Here is a 17237-nt window from a genome sequence, read left to right on the forward strand (position 1 = left end):
CTGCACACCTGGTTTCACATCTCACTTCCAAGGCGATGCAGTTGCCAGAAGTAAAAGCTCTCTTTAAACTGACCTTGACTATTCATGACCTTGCTAGCATGAAGAGAACCATTTCCGAATGTGACCATGCAAATCCATCATTTTCCTTGCCTGACATCCTGGGTTCAGTAAACTACCAGCCACTATGATGTACTGAAATTCAGGATGTGAATTCTGGCTATTTAAAAAGCAAAACAAAAGCTCAGTATTCTCTTTCTTGGTTCTGTTACATGGTTGCTAGGTGATCTGAAAACACTGCAATTCTTTGAAGGACAGAAGTTCAGCTTGAAATGTTGCAGGAGCATTTGTGCGTGTATATATATGTTGGAACTGCCAAAGCCTACAGTTGTCATACTTGATCATGCTGAACTGCTTTTCCAAAACGGGTGAGTACTGTTTTTTTCTAGCTACCACATTAGGGCCAGCTACCTACTTACCTACCTACAGACAGATTCATATACTTAGCTGCTTTGGCTTGCAGAACTCCAACAGACCATATGAACTACCTTTCAATGGGTAAGGGAAGATGCTGCACCCCATTCCTTGCAGAGCAATTTCTTTTGTTCTAATTGTTACCTGTTTGGTCAGAAATTGGCTCTTAAAGCAGTTTGTGGCAACTTAAAACACAATAAAATATAAATAAAATGAACTTCTGGATCTAAAGAGCTGAAAGGGTGGCTGCTGCTTCCACAGGCATGGCAGCTTGTACCAGAGAGAAGAGGCCTCTCTGCTGCCACTGCATACAGACTTGTGGTTCCTTTGCTGTATGGCCTTTTGTGCAGCAATTATGTGGATCACAGCTGTTGGGAACTAAGGGTTTGGTCCCATTTTGTGGGGGGGGGGGGTGTCAAGTTAATCCCTATGGGCCTGCCTACAATGGAGCCCTGTGCAATTGATCCTAACAGTTGCATTTGGAACAGTTTATAACCACTCTTAGGGTGTTTTTACACTGCTGCAGTCATGGTCACTTGAATTAGTTAGTGAACTTTTCGGAGAGGAGTGAAGATAGATGCTTTATAAGGAACTTCATTTTAAATACTTTTGAGGACCTTTGACTATAATCCTGAGAACAACAATTGTACCAGCTTTCTGCTTGAACGCACATTATATGTAATTATGCTAGGAGCTCTAAGGAGAAAGTAACTACTGACCATATTAACATGACAACCAGCTTTGTGTAGCATGTAAACTATTGAACTAGGGTTTGAGAAACTCAGGTTGAAATCTCCACTCTGCTTAGAGCTTGCTGTGTGACCTTAAACCAGTGATACTTCTTGCCTGGGTTTGTTGCTCATTGAGCAAGGTCTGTTTGCCTCTGGCTGACTGAGAACCGCACCCTCTGCTGTTGTTGCTGGGAGGCAGGGGCTATGGACCTCTGAACTGTAAGGCACCTCCTAGGCAGAGGCTCAAGTCAAAGAGCAAAGAGCTCTTTGCCCATGGCTCTTAGCCTGGGGACCTTGCATCACCCTAAACACCTTTAAACCACTAACCAGTTATGAAGGTAGAAAGCCAGCAGGGGCTATCCAGCATTTTGCAGAGAGCGCCACATATACAATTATCTACCCACTAGATGGAAATTGTGGGTATGTGCTCACTGCATGGAGCTTGTGGCTCTCAGGAAGCAGGTTTGTTCCTTTAAAGCTAGGATTGCTGACCTGGAGAAGCTGAGGAGAAAGAGACCTAATGGATTTACCAGAGCAGTTCTGCTCCTGGGCTGGCAGCTTTTCTTCTGCTGCGGAGACAAGGCCGGCTCGCCCACAGGCAAACTAGGCTGAATTGCCCCCCCCCCCGTGCGTCCCTCCCCACTGCCGCCAGCTCCCTCCTGCCCCTGAAGCTCAACCTGCCACTGCTGCCGCCAGCTCCTGCTCGCCCGCTCACTACAAAGCTCGCCCTGCCGCTGCCAGCTCCCGCCCGCTCACCCCTGGAGCTAGCCCTGCTCTGCTGCTGCCAGCTCCCACCACCCCACTCAGCCCTGAAGCTCGTCCTGCCTTGCCACTGCCACCGCCAGCTCCCGCCTATCGGCTGAAGCCCACCCTGCTCTCATCAGCCCCACCCCCAAAGCTTACCTTGCCACCGCCACAGTCAGCTCCCTCCCTCCCATCCCCCTGATGTTCACTCTGCTGCCGCCCGCCCCTGAAGTTTGCCCTGCGCTGCCACTGCTAGCTTCCACCCCCCTCCCCCCCCCAAAGCTCAGCCCTGCCGCTGCCCTTTGGGCCAGTAGGCAAGGTGCTACTCGCTAGTAGCGCCTGATGCATACTCATGAGTAGCACCGCCCCTACTCGCAATTAGGTGGCAGGCACGCTGATTCAGGGGCGGGTGGAGTATATTTGGCCACTAAATTACTCAATGAAATGGCTGGGCACAACCTCTCTGAAACAAATATCTGCTTTCCCTTCCTGGCAAGACTCTGGCAGCCAGTACACTGACAAAGACCCAAAGAGGTTGAGTGTTTGGAATTAGCTGGAAAGCACAGCCCAGCAGCATGCTCAGCACCATAAGCCACATGCAGTTAGCAACATGGGGCAAAAAGAGGAACTTCCGAGAGCACTCAGAAGAGGGGTCACTAGGTGGGCAGGCAGCCTTTGACTATGCCGAAAGAGAAGGGGAGGGGAGGCACTTGAGTCTCCATTTGAAAAGGCTTCCATGAAGCTGGTTAATAATAAAACACACAAGGGAGGCAGCAATTGAAAGGCACATGCCTGGCTGGGTGGGACTGCCACTTCTCTCTCACACACACGCGCACACACGATAGCTCGCCCCCCCCCCCCCCCCAGCATTTTACATCGTCCTGCACTGACTGGAGTAGCTGGTTTTTATATTGCCTGCTTGCTTCTAACAACAAGGTCACATTTGATTTTAATTGTTTTTTTACTGATTATTAACACAGCACATAAGGGAGGTAGCTGGCAGGCCAGATTAAAGCCCTGGGTGGGCTGTATGTTTGACTCTAGACTACTGGGAAAATTATAAATCTATAAGTCTCCAGGTCCTGATGGCATACACCTTAAGAGTTCTTAAGGAACTCAGACGTGAGATCATTGATTTACTAACCTGTATATGTAACCTATCACAAAATTCAGCTGCTGTTCCAGAGGATTGGAGAGTAGCAAATGTGACATTGAGCCCAGAGGGGAACCAGGAAATTACAGGTCTAATGTCTATCCCAGGCAAATTAGTAGAAACTAATCAAGTACAAAAATGTTAGGCACATGGGGGCACAAACCTTGCTGAGGGAAAATCTGCATGTCTTCTGCAAAGTGAAGTCCTGCCTCACCGATTTTTTGGAATTCTTTGAGAAAGTGAACAAGCATATAGATAACAGTGCCTAGGTAGGCATTATAGTTGGACCTTTGAACGGCCTTTGACAAGGTACTTCACCAAAGACTCCTGAGTAAAATGAGCAGTCATGGGATAAGAAAACAGGATCTTTTATGGATTAAAAACTGGTTAAATCAATGCACAATTCTCCCAACAGAGAGAAGTAAGAAATAGGATCCCCCAAGGATCAGTATTGGGTTTAATTTACTCATCAATTATCTGGAATTAGGGGTGAGTAATTTAGTGGCCAAATTTGCAGATGACACCAAATTATTCAGGATGGTGAAAACCAAGGCTGACTGTAAGTAAAGAGCTCCAAGAAGACCTCCACAAACTGGGTGAGTGGGTGACAATGTGGCAAGTGAAGTTTAATGTTAGTAAGTATAAAGTGATCCACACTGGGACAAAAAAACCCAACTTTAAGTATAGGCTAATGGGGTCTAAACTTGTTGAGACTGAGAGGGGAAACAATCTTGGGTCACAGTGGATAACTCAATGAAAGTGTCAATCCAGTGCACTGCTGCAGTGAAAAAGGTAAACTCTGTTATAGATTATTAGGAAAGGGATTGGGAATAAAATCGCCGTTGAAGCACCTTCCCTTTTCCTATGAGGAAAGGCTGAAGAGTCTGGGACTTTTCAACTTAGAGAAGAGATGACTAAGGAGGGACATTATAGAAATTTATAAAATTATGCATGGGATGGAGAGAGTTGACAAAGAAATTTTTCTCCCTCTCCCAGAATACTAGAGGGCATCCAATTCAACTAATAGGCAGTAAGTTCAGGACGGACAAAAAGAAATACTGCTTTATACAGAGAGTGATTAAAATGTGGGATTCACTACCAGAGGATGTAGTAATGGTAACAGGAATACACAGCTTTAAAGGGGATTAGATAGATTCATGGAGGGTAAGTATGTCAATGACTACTAGCCATGGAGACTGAGAGGAATCTCCACATTCAGAGGCACTAAGCCTCTGAATCTCAGAGCCAGGAAGCAACATCAGGGATGGCTTTGGCCTCTATGCCCTTTTTGGCCATCCAGAGGAAATGGTTGGCCACTGTACAAGACGGGATGCTGAACTAGATGGACTACTGGTCTGACCCAGCAGGGCTCTTCTTATGTTCTCAGCTTAACCTTCCTCAGTTATTGCGGATAAAATGGAGGGGAGACCAATGAATGCTGGCCTGCAGTCCCTATAGGAAGCACAAAGGAAAATGTATAAACAAATAAAGATAGGCAGTTCTTACAGGTGATTTGTGTCTCCTCTCAATCGGGTAACTTAATACTTGGCAATCATAATCAAGCCTATTGATTTCAAAGGGTTTAAGAATGTTTAACTATTTACAGGACTGTACCTCTAGTGTTTGGTGCTTTATTTATAAAGAGTGATTGGGTAAGAAGCAACGTTCCATGTAGAAGAATGATAAACTGTTGTCAGAAACCGTTAGCGGTCTTCCTTAGTCTGTTTAGGGCAAGGACCAGTGTTGCCATGACAACCAGTGTGCTGGTATGGAATTAATCAGCTGTGGTTAAATTTATCAGTTCAAGGCACCAGTTGGAGGGGGCTAATACCCTGAGATGTTTAGGTTGGCTCTGTCACCATGCTTTGAACATTTAGTTTGGAAAGTCCAGGGAATGGCAATATTCATGATGGCAATGTGAATTCAGCAGCCACTTGAAGCACTATAGCCATTTTCAAGTTAAGCTCTTGTTTTTCTGCTGCTTCTTTGTGTGTGTGTGTGTGAGAGAGAGAGAGAGATGTAGCAGTACTCTTTTAATTGTCAGGTAACAAGGTAGTGGGCTATGTTTCCTGAACTGTCTCTTTTAGAGGAAACTGTAGAAAGTATGCCCCTGGCAGTTCAGATGCAGGGGAAGTAAGCTTGCTGTAGGTGAGTAGGCAATAAATATGCCACAACTGGAAGTTAGATGCAGTTTATGAAAGAACACTGCATTTATCTCATAGTACTAATTTGGGTCAGGGGAGAATTGGAACATTTGTGAAGGAAAGATGCAGTTTTGTATGATTTTTTTTCCTGCAAATGCATTCTCAGACTGAAACCGTGTATGTGTCTGACCTGGAGGGGATGATGCAGGCATTATCTGAGGAAAATTATTAGGGGAGATTAAGATCAGCCCCATTCACCTATTCTTGGGGAAGCTAAGAGTTGAGACTAAATGGTTAACATTTCAGGGGCCTCACCCGTCTTAGAGGCTCATTGTGCTGGGAATCTCATGTGGCTTGCTTTCATATTATGAGTGTGAGGGTAACCCAGAGGAATTTTTTTTTGTGTCTGGGGGCCCATGGTGACTCTTTGCTGCCTTGCCTATTGGTTCCTGTAAGTTCCCCCACCATTGCATCTCTATTCTCAGTACACATGGTTGTCTGGATATGCATTTGCTTTAATAACAATCACCCAATTAAAGGAATTTTAATAATATCGATCAATTAACTGTGCGTGTCTCTACCCATTCTTGTGATGTTTCTGTTCTTATGTCTACTTTAATCTGCATCAGATCTTGACAAGGTATAAGGATCCAAGGAACCTTTTTACAAAGGACCATCCTCTCTTTTGGGATATAACAGTTTTTATTTTCTGAACTCCGGATATGTTTATATATCCCCAGGTATTATCAAACATTCATACTAAGGGCAAAAGGAATGGGAAACATTCTGTGATATAACATTTAGATTTTGATACAAAGAGCATGACTAGAATAAGGGAGCTAATGTTTGGAAAATGGTTCATTCTCAGCACCCTTCGAAATGAGACAGAAGCTTTTTGAATATTCTCTAAAAGGAAATGTAAAATAGAGTGGAGATGGCACAAATCTGACTAGAGGAGGAAGCATACTTCCATTCAACAGCTGAGTATGAAAGCAGTAAATGATTGGAGTGAGATACAAGACTAGAAGTTCTGTTAAAATAGTGCCATTGCTCATATGCAGATAAAGATGTAAATCCCAGGCAAAATAATTCCACCATCCAAAGCCGGAATTTAAATCCTTGCCACAAACCTGGGATCTTTGTTTTCCTTGAATCCATACCATCTTCCTCATACCAGAGTAGAAATTTCATCCATGTCAAGGTCAAAACAGATATTTCATGAAGATCTGTAAAGTTTTGAGATGATCATCCCAAACAGCCATCATTTACTGTTATTGAATACTGAACTTTGAAGAAGATTATTTCAGTAATACATCTACTAAAACAGGGCTTGGTTTTGTTATGGTTTGCAGATTCAGCATTCCACAGAAGCTAAAATCTCTAGATAAGAAATGCCAAAGCTAAAAGGGAAATTAAAAGCCACTTCAGATATCCATATTCTTGAGAAGTTTCTACAAACTTATGAAAAGCATTGCACAGGATCCCAAAGTTGTATCAGTACAACTATCAAACAGGGCTTAAAGAAATGCATTGCAAATGAAACACTTATTACTAAGGTAACTTCAGATTATGAACAATAGTTGACAATCCTATTGGAAATTGTAAGGTGCACCCTAACTCTGTTTTTTAAAAAAGTTTCTAAGGTTCTTCATTTAGCAAGCAACAACTGTTTAGATGGCTTTACCTTTGCTTTTTATCTCAGAAGTGAGCTATAGTTCATGAAAGCTTATGCTGGAATAAAACATTGCAGTTAAGGTGCCACAAAACTTCTGGGTTTTTTTTGCTGAAAAACACTAAAACAACTAATACAACTACTCCTATGGGGAAACATAATTTGAATGTCAGGTTAGTCTTTGTATCTCTCATATGCAAGTATTTCATTAGTTTCTCTAACATAAGTATCTTCCCACTATTACTGGGCACATTTTTTTGCTATAGCCCATGCTAATTAAAGTTTTTTTTAAGTACTTTTGTTACTAGGGCTTTTTTCTTCTTCCATAGTTTGTGCTTGTCAATGTTGAGACTTCACTGAGAAATCTGAAGCCAGTTTCCCTTACTCCTTTGCTAAGGACTATTCGAGATGAACGTTATCGGTTGGGAAAGGAGCTCTGTATCTGGGGAATTCAGTTAAGCCCTCAAGATGTTGCAAACCTTGTAAGTTAAAGTAAATCAATTTTGAAAGAACTGGAGATTTTTTAGAAACACTGCCAATGTAATAGCCTCATACGGCATTGTAAACATGAGAGGTGTTATCATAAGGCAGCTGCATACTGGCACTAGATCAGAAGTATATTTCATCTAGTAGCCATGCAACACAAAAACAATAAGGTGTTTTTCAAGAAGGTAATTTGAGCAATACTTTTCAGTTGTTATGAGTAGTAATGACAGCCAAGTTTGGAATGGAAGGGAGCTTGTATTTGTAAACTTTAAGAGTTCAGCTCCCAGTCCCCAACTCATTACAAGCTGCTCCCAAACTCCAGCAAAGTTTGTGCTGACTTGAAATGAGTTAACTAGTGTCACTTAAATTGTACAGAAATCTACATGGAGATGAGAAATTGGATTTTGAGTATGTGTGTTACCTTCCCCCAAAATATATGTGACTATGGCAACCCCCAATGACTTGATTACTAAAACAGGAGTTTTCCAAGTTAAAAGAACTGAGACACGTAGTTTTCCAGCCCACCCCCCCTTGACATCCATTTATAAGGATATGGGTGCACTTAATTTTCTAGGGCACTTTGGATGATGCTGTTTTAGTATTTCTGGAATGTCTGAAAACTAAAATGTTCTCCCTGTATTAATGTCACATTTGTGTCCATTTATTCTTTTGTCAGGGAACTGAACTGTTTGTTCAGCATAGACAGCTGGAAGGCATTGAAGGATGAGTGAGTGGATAAGCTCAAGATGCTATTTCTCATGTTATAAATTTCTGTAATAGTATTGCCTGAGAGTCACATGGGTGTCAAACATGCGCCCACAGGCTGGATCAGGCCCCCGGAAGGCTCCTACCAGTACAGGAAAGCTGTTAGTGGGTAGAAGCTGAAGAAGTACTGCTCTCTGTGAATATATTTGCACTGTTGCCTAATTTGAATTAACTGTAGATGAGGACAGAGTGAAAAAAGCTTGGCAGTAATGTGTGCTAAGACCAGAGGTAATGTCCCTATGCCATTAGAAACAATGGAATCTGAATTTTGGAATTAATCTAATAAAACCAAACAATTACTCCTTTAAAAAAATACTTCGTTTTTACCCATCACTATTTCTGAATGCAGTAGCTGGCAAAGAAAACTAGAAAGAAATAGAAATAAAACTACATAAACCATTGTTCGGATTTTAGAGAAAACCAAGAGCACTGCTCAAGTCAACAAGTGTGGGAAGACTGGAGTGGGAAGTTTATCTGTATGCATGCAGTATAATATAGGGGTCCTTGCATGTGAAGAGATATACACATGCATGTTTACTTGCCACCAAGCAAAAGGACAAATGTATTACAGGTATATGAAAGGTAAACCCAACCCTTCCATCCCTTTATAAAGCTTGGGCCCATCATCCAATTTGCCAGCACATGACTGCCTTCTACTAATTCAGAGAGAGATGTGATGCTGTGTCGCAGTTATAGCAGCCCAAAGCAACCCCACCAAGAGCATAAATATCTTTCTACAATAGCTGTTTCATAGTGCATACTGTGCAATGACATTTTAAGAATGGCAGAATGAGTTCATTTCTGCTTTAAGGACAAGGAATATTATCCATGCTAAGCGGTTATACATGGGAGTTGGGTCTGTCAAACTGAATTCAATGCTTAAGCTAAGTAAGTTAAGCTAAGTAAAAAATAAAGCAAGCAAGTACAAGTCCTTAGGGTTTGTAGAATCTTTCGGGCTCAAGTGCCGTGTTCTACTGGAGAAAGTTTTCCTTCCAGACGTTTCATTCTCAGCTGCGGAGAACATCCTCAGTGGCGTTGCAGCCGGAGCAAGACTCAATGCACAGCAGCCAAGAAGGTCAGAGCGCCTGCTCCGGCTGCAACGCCACTGAGGATGTTCTCCGCAGCTGAGAACAAAACGTCTGGAAGGAAAACTTTCTCCAGTAGAACTCGGCACTTGAGCCCGAAAGATTCTACAAACCCTAATGATGTTAACCAGCCGTGAAAACCGGAAATCTTTGATAAGTACAAGTCCAATTTTTAAAAATTAAGCTGTTTGATAAAATCTTGATTTCTTTCATTTATTTGTTCGGGAGTTTAGGCAATTTTACTAGAGCTGGATGGACGTACCACCTATCCATTTTCTAAATTAGAAATAATTCACACTGAGCTAGATCTCTGGTCCATGGAAAGACTTGGAGTGGCTTTACCTTACAGCAACCTGAGTTCCCTTGTTTTGGATTATTCCAGGTGGGCAGAAATATATACAGTATGCTCCTTCATTTTGCAATCTAAAGAAAAGCAGAACAGGGATAAAAGACATTTTGTGAATATTATAATCAAATATTATTGTAAAAGATAACCTTGTATTTTCTTCTTCACAGATGTGGAGATAATGGTGTCCAAAAACTTATTTCTGGACTGGAAGGAAACACAAAGCTTTTAGATTTGAGTCTTTGTTACTGTGATTTAGGACCAGAAAGTGGCTCTCCACTGGGAATGATTGTAGTTCAAACTGCCATTTGGTAAGTTTTGGTAGTAGGAATTTTGGGAATGGGAACATTAAAAACTTTAAATGAATTTTGATTTCTAAACCAATTGTGTCATTTTTAAAAGCTCATGTCTCTATTGGTTTTTCATATACCATGTAATCAGCTATTTAAAATCCAAAGCTATAGTTATCCAGTCAGTTGTAATTAAATTAATTGAATGCATACATCAGGCCACTTGGAATCCATTAAAGATGTGATAATCAGGAAGTTTAAAAAATCTTACCAGTGTTACTGATGCAAAGTTGTTTCTATATTTAAAATACTGAAAAACAGTTTGCAATGCCAGTCAGATGAATCAACCAGGGCTGGATCTGGGGGGGGGGGGAGGAGCAGAGGGGGGCACCTGCCCCGGGCGCTGATGGGGGGGGCTCCAAATTGGGTATGGAGCCCATTGTATTCTATGGGACCAAAACACAGAATGGCTCATAAGGGGGCGTCATGTTTTGATTTTGCCCCCCCTCAAAAAACATGTAGATTCGGTCCTGGAATCAACATACATAAATAATTTTAAAATTGTATATCACAGCAACCTGTATATTAATGGTAACAACCTGCAATGTGTGGGTGCCACAAAACTCCTCAAACCCATAACAGACTATGCAGAGAGACATGGACAAGAAAGGAGAGCAAATACCATGCTGTGCAGCAATAATTCTGCTAACCAAATCGCTGCAGGTCAGATTTATATTGGATTATAAACTGATATTTGTACAAGCATTTGTTGTAGATGAGATTTTCTGTTAGCTAAACTTTTGGGGGGTAGGGGGATGAACAAACTGTCTTGTATTCATATAACACTGTCAGTAGATGGAACTTTTATCACAGCCCCATGATTACAGATAACTTGGAAATTTTTGTTTTACCCTGATGAGAAACAGACAAGACAGTACACAAAGTGTTGTCCCATTAAAGAATTGGTGAGGGATGCTCCTGATGCAGTTTGTTATATAGTTGGAAGATTCTTCCTGTAGATCAGATAATTCCCACAAAAATGCAAAATTGAAATATGTGATTCTCACCCCTCAAGAATCAGTGCATAATCTGAAAAATGGTTCTCTGTATGATTCAGTTCATATCTCTACTGACCAACTGCAACACTTATTGACACATAAATAAATAACATGCAGTTGAAACAATTAAATGCATTTAGTCTTTACAGGAAACTTACTGCGTGATCCTAAGCGGATGATTAAAATTCATGGTCTTAGGCTGAAATAACTCTGCATAGGGTTTTATTGTAAGCTGGGTTTTAAAGGGAAAAACAGCAGTTTTTACATATCTGAACTCTTAGCTAATCTTCTCCAACACCAGTATTTATAGCATATGGATCTACTCTGTCCACGTATTTTGGCTAGCTGTCATTTAAACAGCACTATCAATAAAAGTACTATCAGTAAAAGTAGGAACCCCTTGGCTCAGAGTGGTAAGCTGCAGTACTGCAGTCCAAGCTCTGTTCACAAGCTGAGTTCAATCCCAGCAGAAGCTGAGTTCAGGTAGCCGGCTCAAGGTTGAATCAGGCTTTCATCCTTCTGAGATCAGTAAAATGAGTACCCAGCTTGCTGGGGGTAAAGTGTAGATGACTGGGGAAAGCAATGGCAAACCACCCCATTAAAAAAAAAAATCTGCCAAGAAAATGTCATGATGTGATGTCACCTCATGGGTCAATAATGACTCAGTGCTTGCACAACAGACTACCTTTTACCTTTTTATCAATAAAAGTAATAAAGAAGAGGAAATAAGAACATAAAGTGATACTTTACAGGGGGAAAACTGGACAAAATTCTTTTAATCAACTGTCATCAAAAGCAATTTTATTTCTACTTTTAAAATTACTTCCTTATAGTGAAACACATTCTCTTCTCTTCAATGTCCTTTATTATCAATATTCCTTTTTCTCCCACTGAAAGCATCCCTTGAGGCTCTTCTACTTCTAGCTGTCCATTATAATAAAGAATTGTGAAGGGGGAGGTGGAGGTGGAGAAGAGTCCTGTCTGGGAGGAAAGGAGAATGGTGTAAGCCATACTGGAGTCCCCATTCGGGAGTAAGGCGGGACATTTTATTTATTTAGGAAAAAATTATGATGTCTCTCAAGGGGTTGTAATAAAAATTAAAACCCAGCATTAAAAACCCAGCCAGAATGTGCAACAGGGTGTTTTTGAAGTATGCAGAGAAGAAATTGAAACAGCATGGATGTAAACAACACCTGCTTGCAAAATATTTTAAACTGGCAGATGTTCAGACATTTAATTCAACAAGTGTACAATAATTTGCTGATTAATATACTGAGTTTCATTTTCAGTAGCAAACAAAGATGCACATATCCATTCAGAAGCTGTCAGTCTGAATGTTGTTTCTAAAACAGACATGGCTACCACATTGGAAAGCACTGGGAAGAAAAAGAAAAGAAAAGGTACAGTTCATTTATCCAGCAAGGCAAATTGAAAGGCATGGCAAACATGCATGGCTGAGAGAAAATGGGAGCACTTTACAAACTATCAGGAGGGTACAATTCGTATCAGCTTCTTTCAGAAGACATCAGGATGGACATCTGCCTGCCTTCAGGACAGGCTATAAGGCTGCCTTCAGGACAGCCTGTTATTTTAGGAGGGCTTTTATAGCCTAAGTTGATGGAATTTTTCTGGCAGTCAGTGTTGATATTTGATTGCTGTTTTATTTTGTAGTTGGGTTTATTCTCTTTGTACAGCATTGTGTATGCATACACATGCATACAAATAAAAATTTCCTAGGTATGTCATGTGGCCTGCTGGGGAAAACATACAGCCTTCCAAATAACAGAACTGGGGTGAAAGTTTAAAACTTCTCTCCTTGGCATGATTCCAGTCCATATCAGATTGATCAAGAGATCAATAGTTGACATGGGAGACTTGTGATAAGGCGCTCTCACAATTGTTCAAACTTAAGAGAGACACAGGGAGTGAGATATTTGTCAGGCCCGCGGTAGTGGAAGTGGGGACTGGATGCTGAATGCTTTCCGCATGGATGCCATTTTCCCAGCATGATGGTTCCTTCTGCTTCCCCAGCTGCTATTTGTCCTATAAGGGAAAACATACAAGTACTGTACTTGTTCTGGCATAACAGAACAAAAAGTTTGGGTGACACATGAATTTGTACTATACGAACAAGGAGGGGGGTGGTATTTAATTTTACCAATACTCAAGTCTCTTTCACAAAACACTAAAACTTAGCTTTTCCCAAAGTAGCTAACAAAGGAGAGTGCCTGCTTAATAGACTGCCAAACCACTGATGGTCAAAACTGCTTGACTTAATTATGACAAAAACATTTCATATATATGTGTATATATATATATATGCATTGCTTGCAGGAGTAAAGAAAAAAAGTAAGAAACCTGATCCTGGCCCGTGGTTAGCAAAACTGCATTTAGCCGATAATGCCATCGATAAAAGATTAAATCACACAGAAAAAAGCATAATGGAGTTCATTGAGATTTTGAGTTGGTAAGGCAAGACATGCATAACTCTCTCCTGAAATTTATGACACTATACAATACTCTAGGAAAATCTGCTATACCTAAGAGACCACCTGATGAATATGTTACAGTTTTTAAGGAGGAATGTCTGTGTGGTAAGTTATAGACTGAATGTTATATTCAGTTATATTCTGAATGTCTGTGTGGTAAGTTATAGACTGTGGAATTAAAGGAACCTGAGTGAGAATTAGTCTCAGACAGCGATGAAGATCCTGTGAATTTGGGATAGGTATTTATGGGTTTCCTGCATTGTGCAGGGGGTTGGACTAGATGACTCTGGAGGTCCTTTTCAACTCTATGATTCTATGATTCTAGTCCAGACTGCTGCTGCTCTAAAAAAAACAACTCTTAAGTAATATCCTGCCAACAAATGTCTACTCACTCCACAGAACTTTGAAAGAACAGTATTGCTTAGGAGCATAAAATGCAGCAGATGGAACAGGTTAACTAGGAAAATCTATCTACCAACCCATACCAAATGTATTTCCCCATTTAAACAAAGTATTCTCTAGTACTAGTGGGATAACTTAAAATGTGCGTGCAGGATCTTTTCAGCCAGTCACGTGGGAATTGTCCTCCCACAGTTCACCTTTTTAGATTTTTCTTGAAGGAAAGGATACCTATTTCTTGGAGCAATGGCACTGAGGATATGGGAAAGGGCTAGGAGAAGCAGTAGGATATACTGTAGCTTATGCAGGGCTTTTTTTGAGCAGGAACGCAGTTCCGACCTGCTTGGTGTCAGAGGGTGTGGCCTAATATGCAAATGATTTCCTGCTGGGCTTTTCCCACAAAAAGCCCTGAGCTTATGTAACTTCTTGGGTGGATTTGTGATTTGACATAGTGCTAAGGATGCTAGCAAAGTCTTGTATTTATTTGTGATGATTCTGTGGCAAAGTATGTGACAGTGTTATAGCTTCCTCTATGTAACAAGAAATAAATTTTTGCATGTTTAGAACAGCTTCACAATAATGAAACAAATCTGATCCCAAAAAAGCCCTCCCATTGCCAAATTTCACTATAATCCTATAACTTTTCAATATTATCTTATTAAAAGCAGTGATAACATTGGAAATGTAATGAATGTTCACAAAGGGAAACATTTTTTTGCATGTAGTACATTAAAATGGTTTCTATTAATGTTTCACATGCAGTAACTTTCAGTGATAAGGTGCTTGTTTTAATCATAGTCTAATCAAGAATTCTGAACATCTTATTGAAATTGATATCAATGACAATGCAATAGGAGAACAATGTGCAGTCAAGATACTGGAAGCTCTGAAGGACCGAAAGAAAGGTGGGGTATCTCCAGTTGATATGACTTGTATATACCACAGGCCCTCCTTTACCCAGACATTTTCTTTCTGAATCTCTTCTCTATATCCAAATATTATTCCCTATGATAAGTAGAGTCTAGTTACGAAAAGTTTAAGAGATGACTCTGTATACATATAATATTGATATCCAACTCCCTTGTCATACAAACTGAGTAATGTATAACTAACCCGGAAAAAAATTTACCATTACAGACTTTGTATTTCACTTTTGCATTTTATAACAAAGACCACTGCTGAAAATTGGGACTGGCTTTTTTTTTTGGTCCCTGCAGAAGAAATGCCACATTTGAAAATTAAGATAACTTCTCAGATTTCATCAGTAACCTTCCGGGAAATTGTCAAGAGCTGCACAAAACTCTCTCAAACTAAAAAGAGAAAGAAAAAGGTATTTGCTTTCTTCTTTTCTGAGGCTGTTTACTTTGCTAAAAATTTAAAATGTGGTATTTTTACTGTGTTTAATTTTCATTAAGAGGAAATTGAAAACAGCCTCTTTGTAGCAATGATAACAGTGTAACCAATCAACAATTTAACAGCAAGAGTGCAGTCCATAAAACTGTAAAATGATACCTTGTTCTCATAATAATCTAAGTACTCTAAAATGTTGGGAGAACTGTGGACTAAGGAGAGAAATAAAGCTGCAAACACCTCTAGGCTAAAAGTTGGATCTGAACAGGGGTGAGCAGAATGGGTGTTCAGTTATTAGTTCTCCCGTACTTCTTTTTAAAAGTTATCAGCCCAGAGGTGGAGCAACTAGAAAAATCTGACCTGGGTCCCTGAAAAGTAAGGGTCCCTCTGCCTCAGCTCCTGTGCATGCATAGTGAAAATACAGTATGTCACAAAAGTGAGTACACCCCCTCACATTTTGTAAATATTTAAGTATATCTTTTCATGTGACAACACTGAAGAAATGACACTTGGCTACAATGTAAAGTAGTGAGTTTACAGCTTGTATAACAGTGTAAATGTGCTGTCCCCTCAGAATTACGCAATACACAGCCATTAATGTCTAAACTGCTGGCAACAAAAGTGAGAACATCCCTAAGTGATAATGTCCAAATGGGGCCCAAAGCGTCAATATTTTCTGCGGCCACCATTATTTTCCAGCACTGCTTTAACCCTCTTGGGCATAAAGTTCACCAGAGCTTCACAGGTTGCCACTGGAGTCCTCTTCCACTCCTCCATGATGATGTCACGTAGCTGGTGGATGTCAGAGACCTTGCGCACCTCCACTTTCCATTTCAGGATGCCCTACAGATGCTCAATAGGATTTAGGTCTGGAGACATGCTTGGCCGGTCCATCACCTTTACCCTCAGCTTCTTTAGCAAGGCAGTGGTCGTTTTGGAGGTGTGTTTGGGGTCATTATCATGTTGGAATACTGCCGTGAGGCCCAGTCTCTGAAGGGAGGGGATCATGCTCTGCTTCAGTATGTCACAGAACATGTTAGCATTCATGGTTCCCTCAATGAACTGTAGCTACCCAGTGCTGGCAGCAGTCATGCAACCCCAAACCATGACATTCCCACCACCATGCTTGACTGTAGGCAAGACACGCTTGTCTTTGTACTCCTCACCTGGTTGCCGCCACACACACTTGACACCATCTGAACCATTTGCAGGGCTGTTGTCCCAGAAGGAAGCCTCTTCTAAAGATGATGTGCAAGAAAGCCCGCAAACGGTTTGCTGTAGACAAGCAGACTAAGGACATGGATTTCTGGAACCATGTCCTGTGGTCCAATGAGACCAAGATAAACTTATATAGTTCAGATCGTGTCAAGCGTGTGTGGCGGCAACTAGGTGAGGAGTACAAATTGGTACTATTGGTAACAGCATGAAATGAACACACACCTCAGCTCCTGGACTGACTCTTGAGACCAGGGAAAGAGCATCAATTTGTATGTGCATTTGGATTAATGTATTGGTCTTCTGTATAGTACTTTGTTCTTACAGTGACTGATAGCGTTGTGTTTTGTAATTCAGTTCCAGAAAGCCATCATGCTGGAATTTTCTGGTATGTGTTTGTTTTGCAGAAAACCAAGTGACCATAAAGCTTCCATGTGGTTTCTGGAGAGGCTTGATTCAAGGAAGTTGATCTGTCGTAGCAAACTGCAACTTCATATAATGTCCTAATTTTTGTAAACCTTGTATACAAAGAGCATTTTCAATACAATTCTTATGAAACTTTAAAATAGTTATATTTGACAGGCTCCGTTTTATAAAAATATGCAATTGCCTTAAACTTATTGAATAGCAAATGACAGTTGGAACTACTTTTTCTGGTATTGGCATTGAATCACAGAATCATAGAGTTGGAAAGGACCTCCAGGGTCATCTAGTCCAACCCCCTGCACAATGCAGGAAACCCACAAATACCTACCCCAGTACAAGAGCTGTACAAGTGGGGGACTCACAGGTACTTGGGGTCATCTCATTTTCTCGTTCCCCATTATTCTTCTTTCCCT

At 40.9% G+C, this 17237-nt stretch overlaps 1 protein-coding gene across 2 annotated transcripts; it reads left to right on the forward strand.

Moving 5' to 3' along the window:
* Positions 1-286: 286 nt before the first annotated feature.
* Positions 287-16945, forward strand: LOC132574098 (uncharacterized). 2 transcript variants are annotated; one of them, XM_060242258.1, is made up of 11 exons: positions 287-425; positions 6596-6799; positions 7245-7397; positions 9485-9633; positions 9768-9908; positions 10462-10610; positions 12235-12345; positions 13280-13412; positions 14632-14738; positions 15051-15163; positions 16806-16945. In XM_060242258.1, exons 2-11 carry the CDS (start codon positions 6635-6637, stop codon positions 16815-16817), a joined length of 1233 nt encoding a protein of 410 aa, XP_060098241.1. In that variant the 5' UTR covers positions 287-425; positions 6596-6634; the 3' UTR covers positions 16818-16945. The 2 variants fall into 2 exon arrangements, with proteins under 2 accessions (XP_060098241.1, XP_060098242.1); XM_060242259.1 differs by lacking the exon at positions 287-425 and having other exon boundaries at positions 6649-6799; positions 7313-7397.
* The last annotated feature ends 292 nt before the right edge of the window (positions 16946-17237 follow it).

Source organism: Heteronotia binoei, chromosome 6, assembly GCF_032191835.1.
Source record: "Heteronotia binoei isolate CCM8104 ecotype False Entrance Well chromosome 6, APGP_CSIRO_Hbin_v1, whole genome shotgun sequence".
Lineage (NCBI taxonomy): Eukaryota > Metazoa > Chordata > Lepidosauria > Squamata > Gekkonidae > Heteronotia > Heteronotia binoei.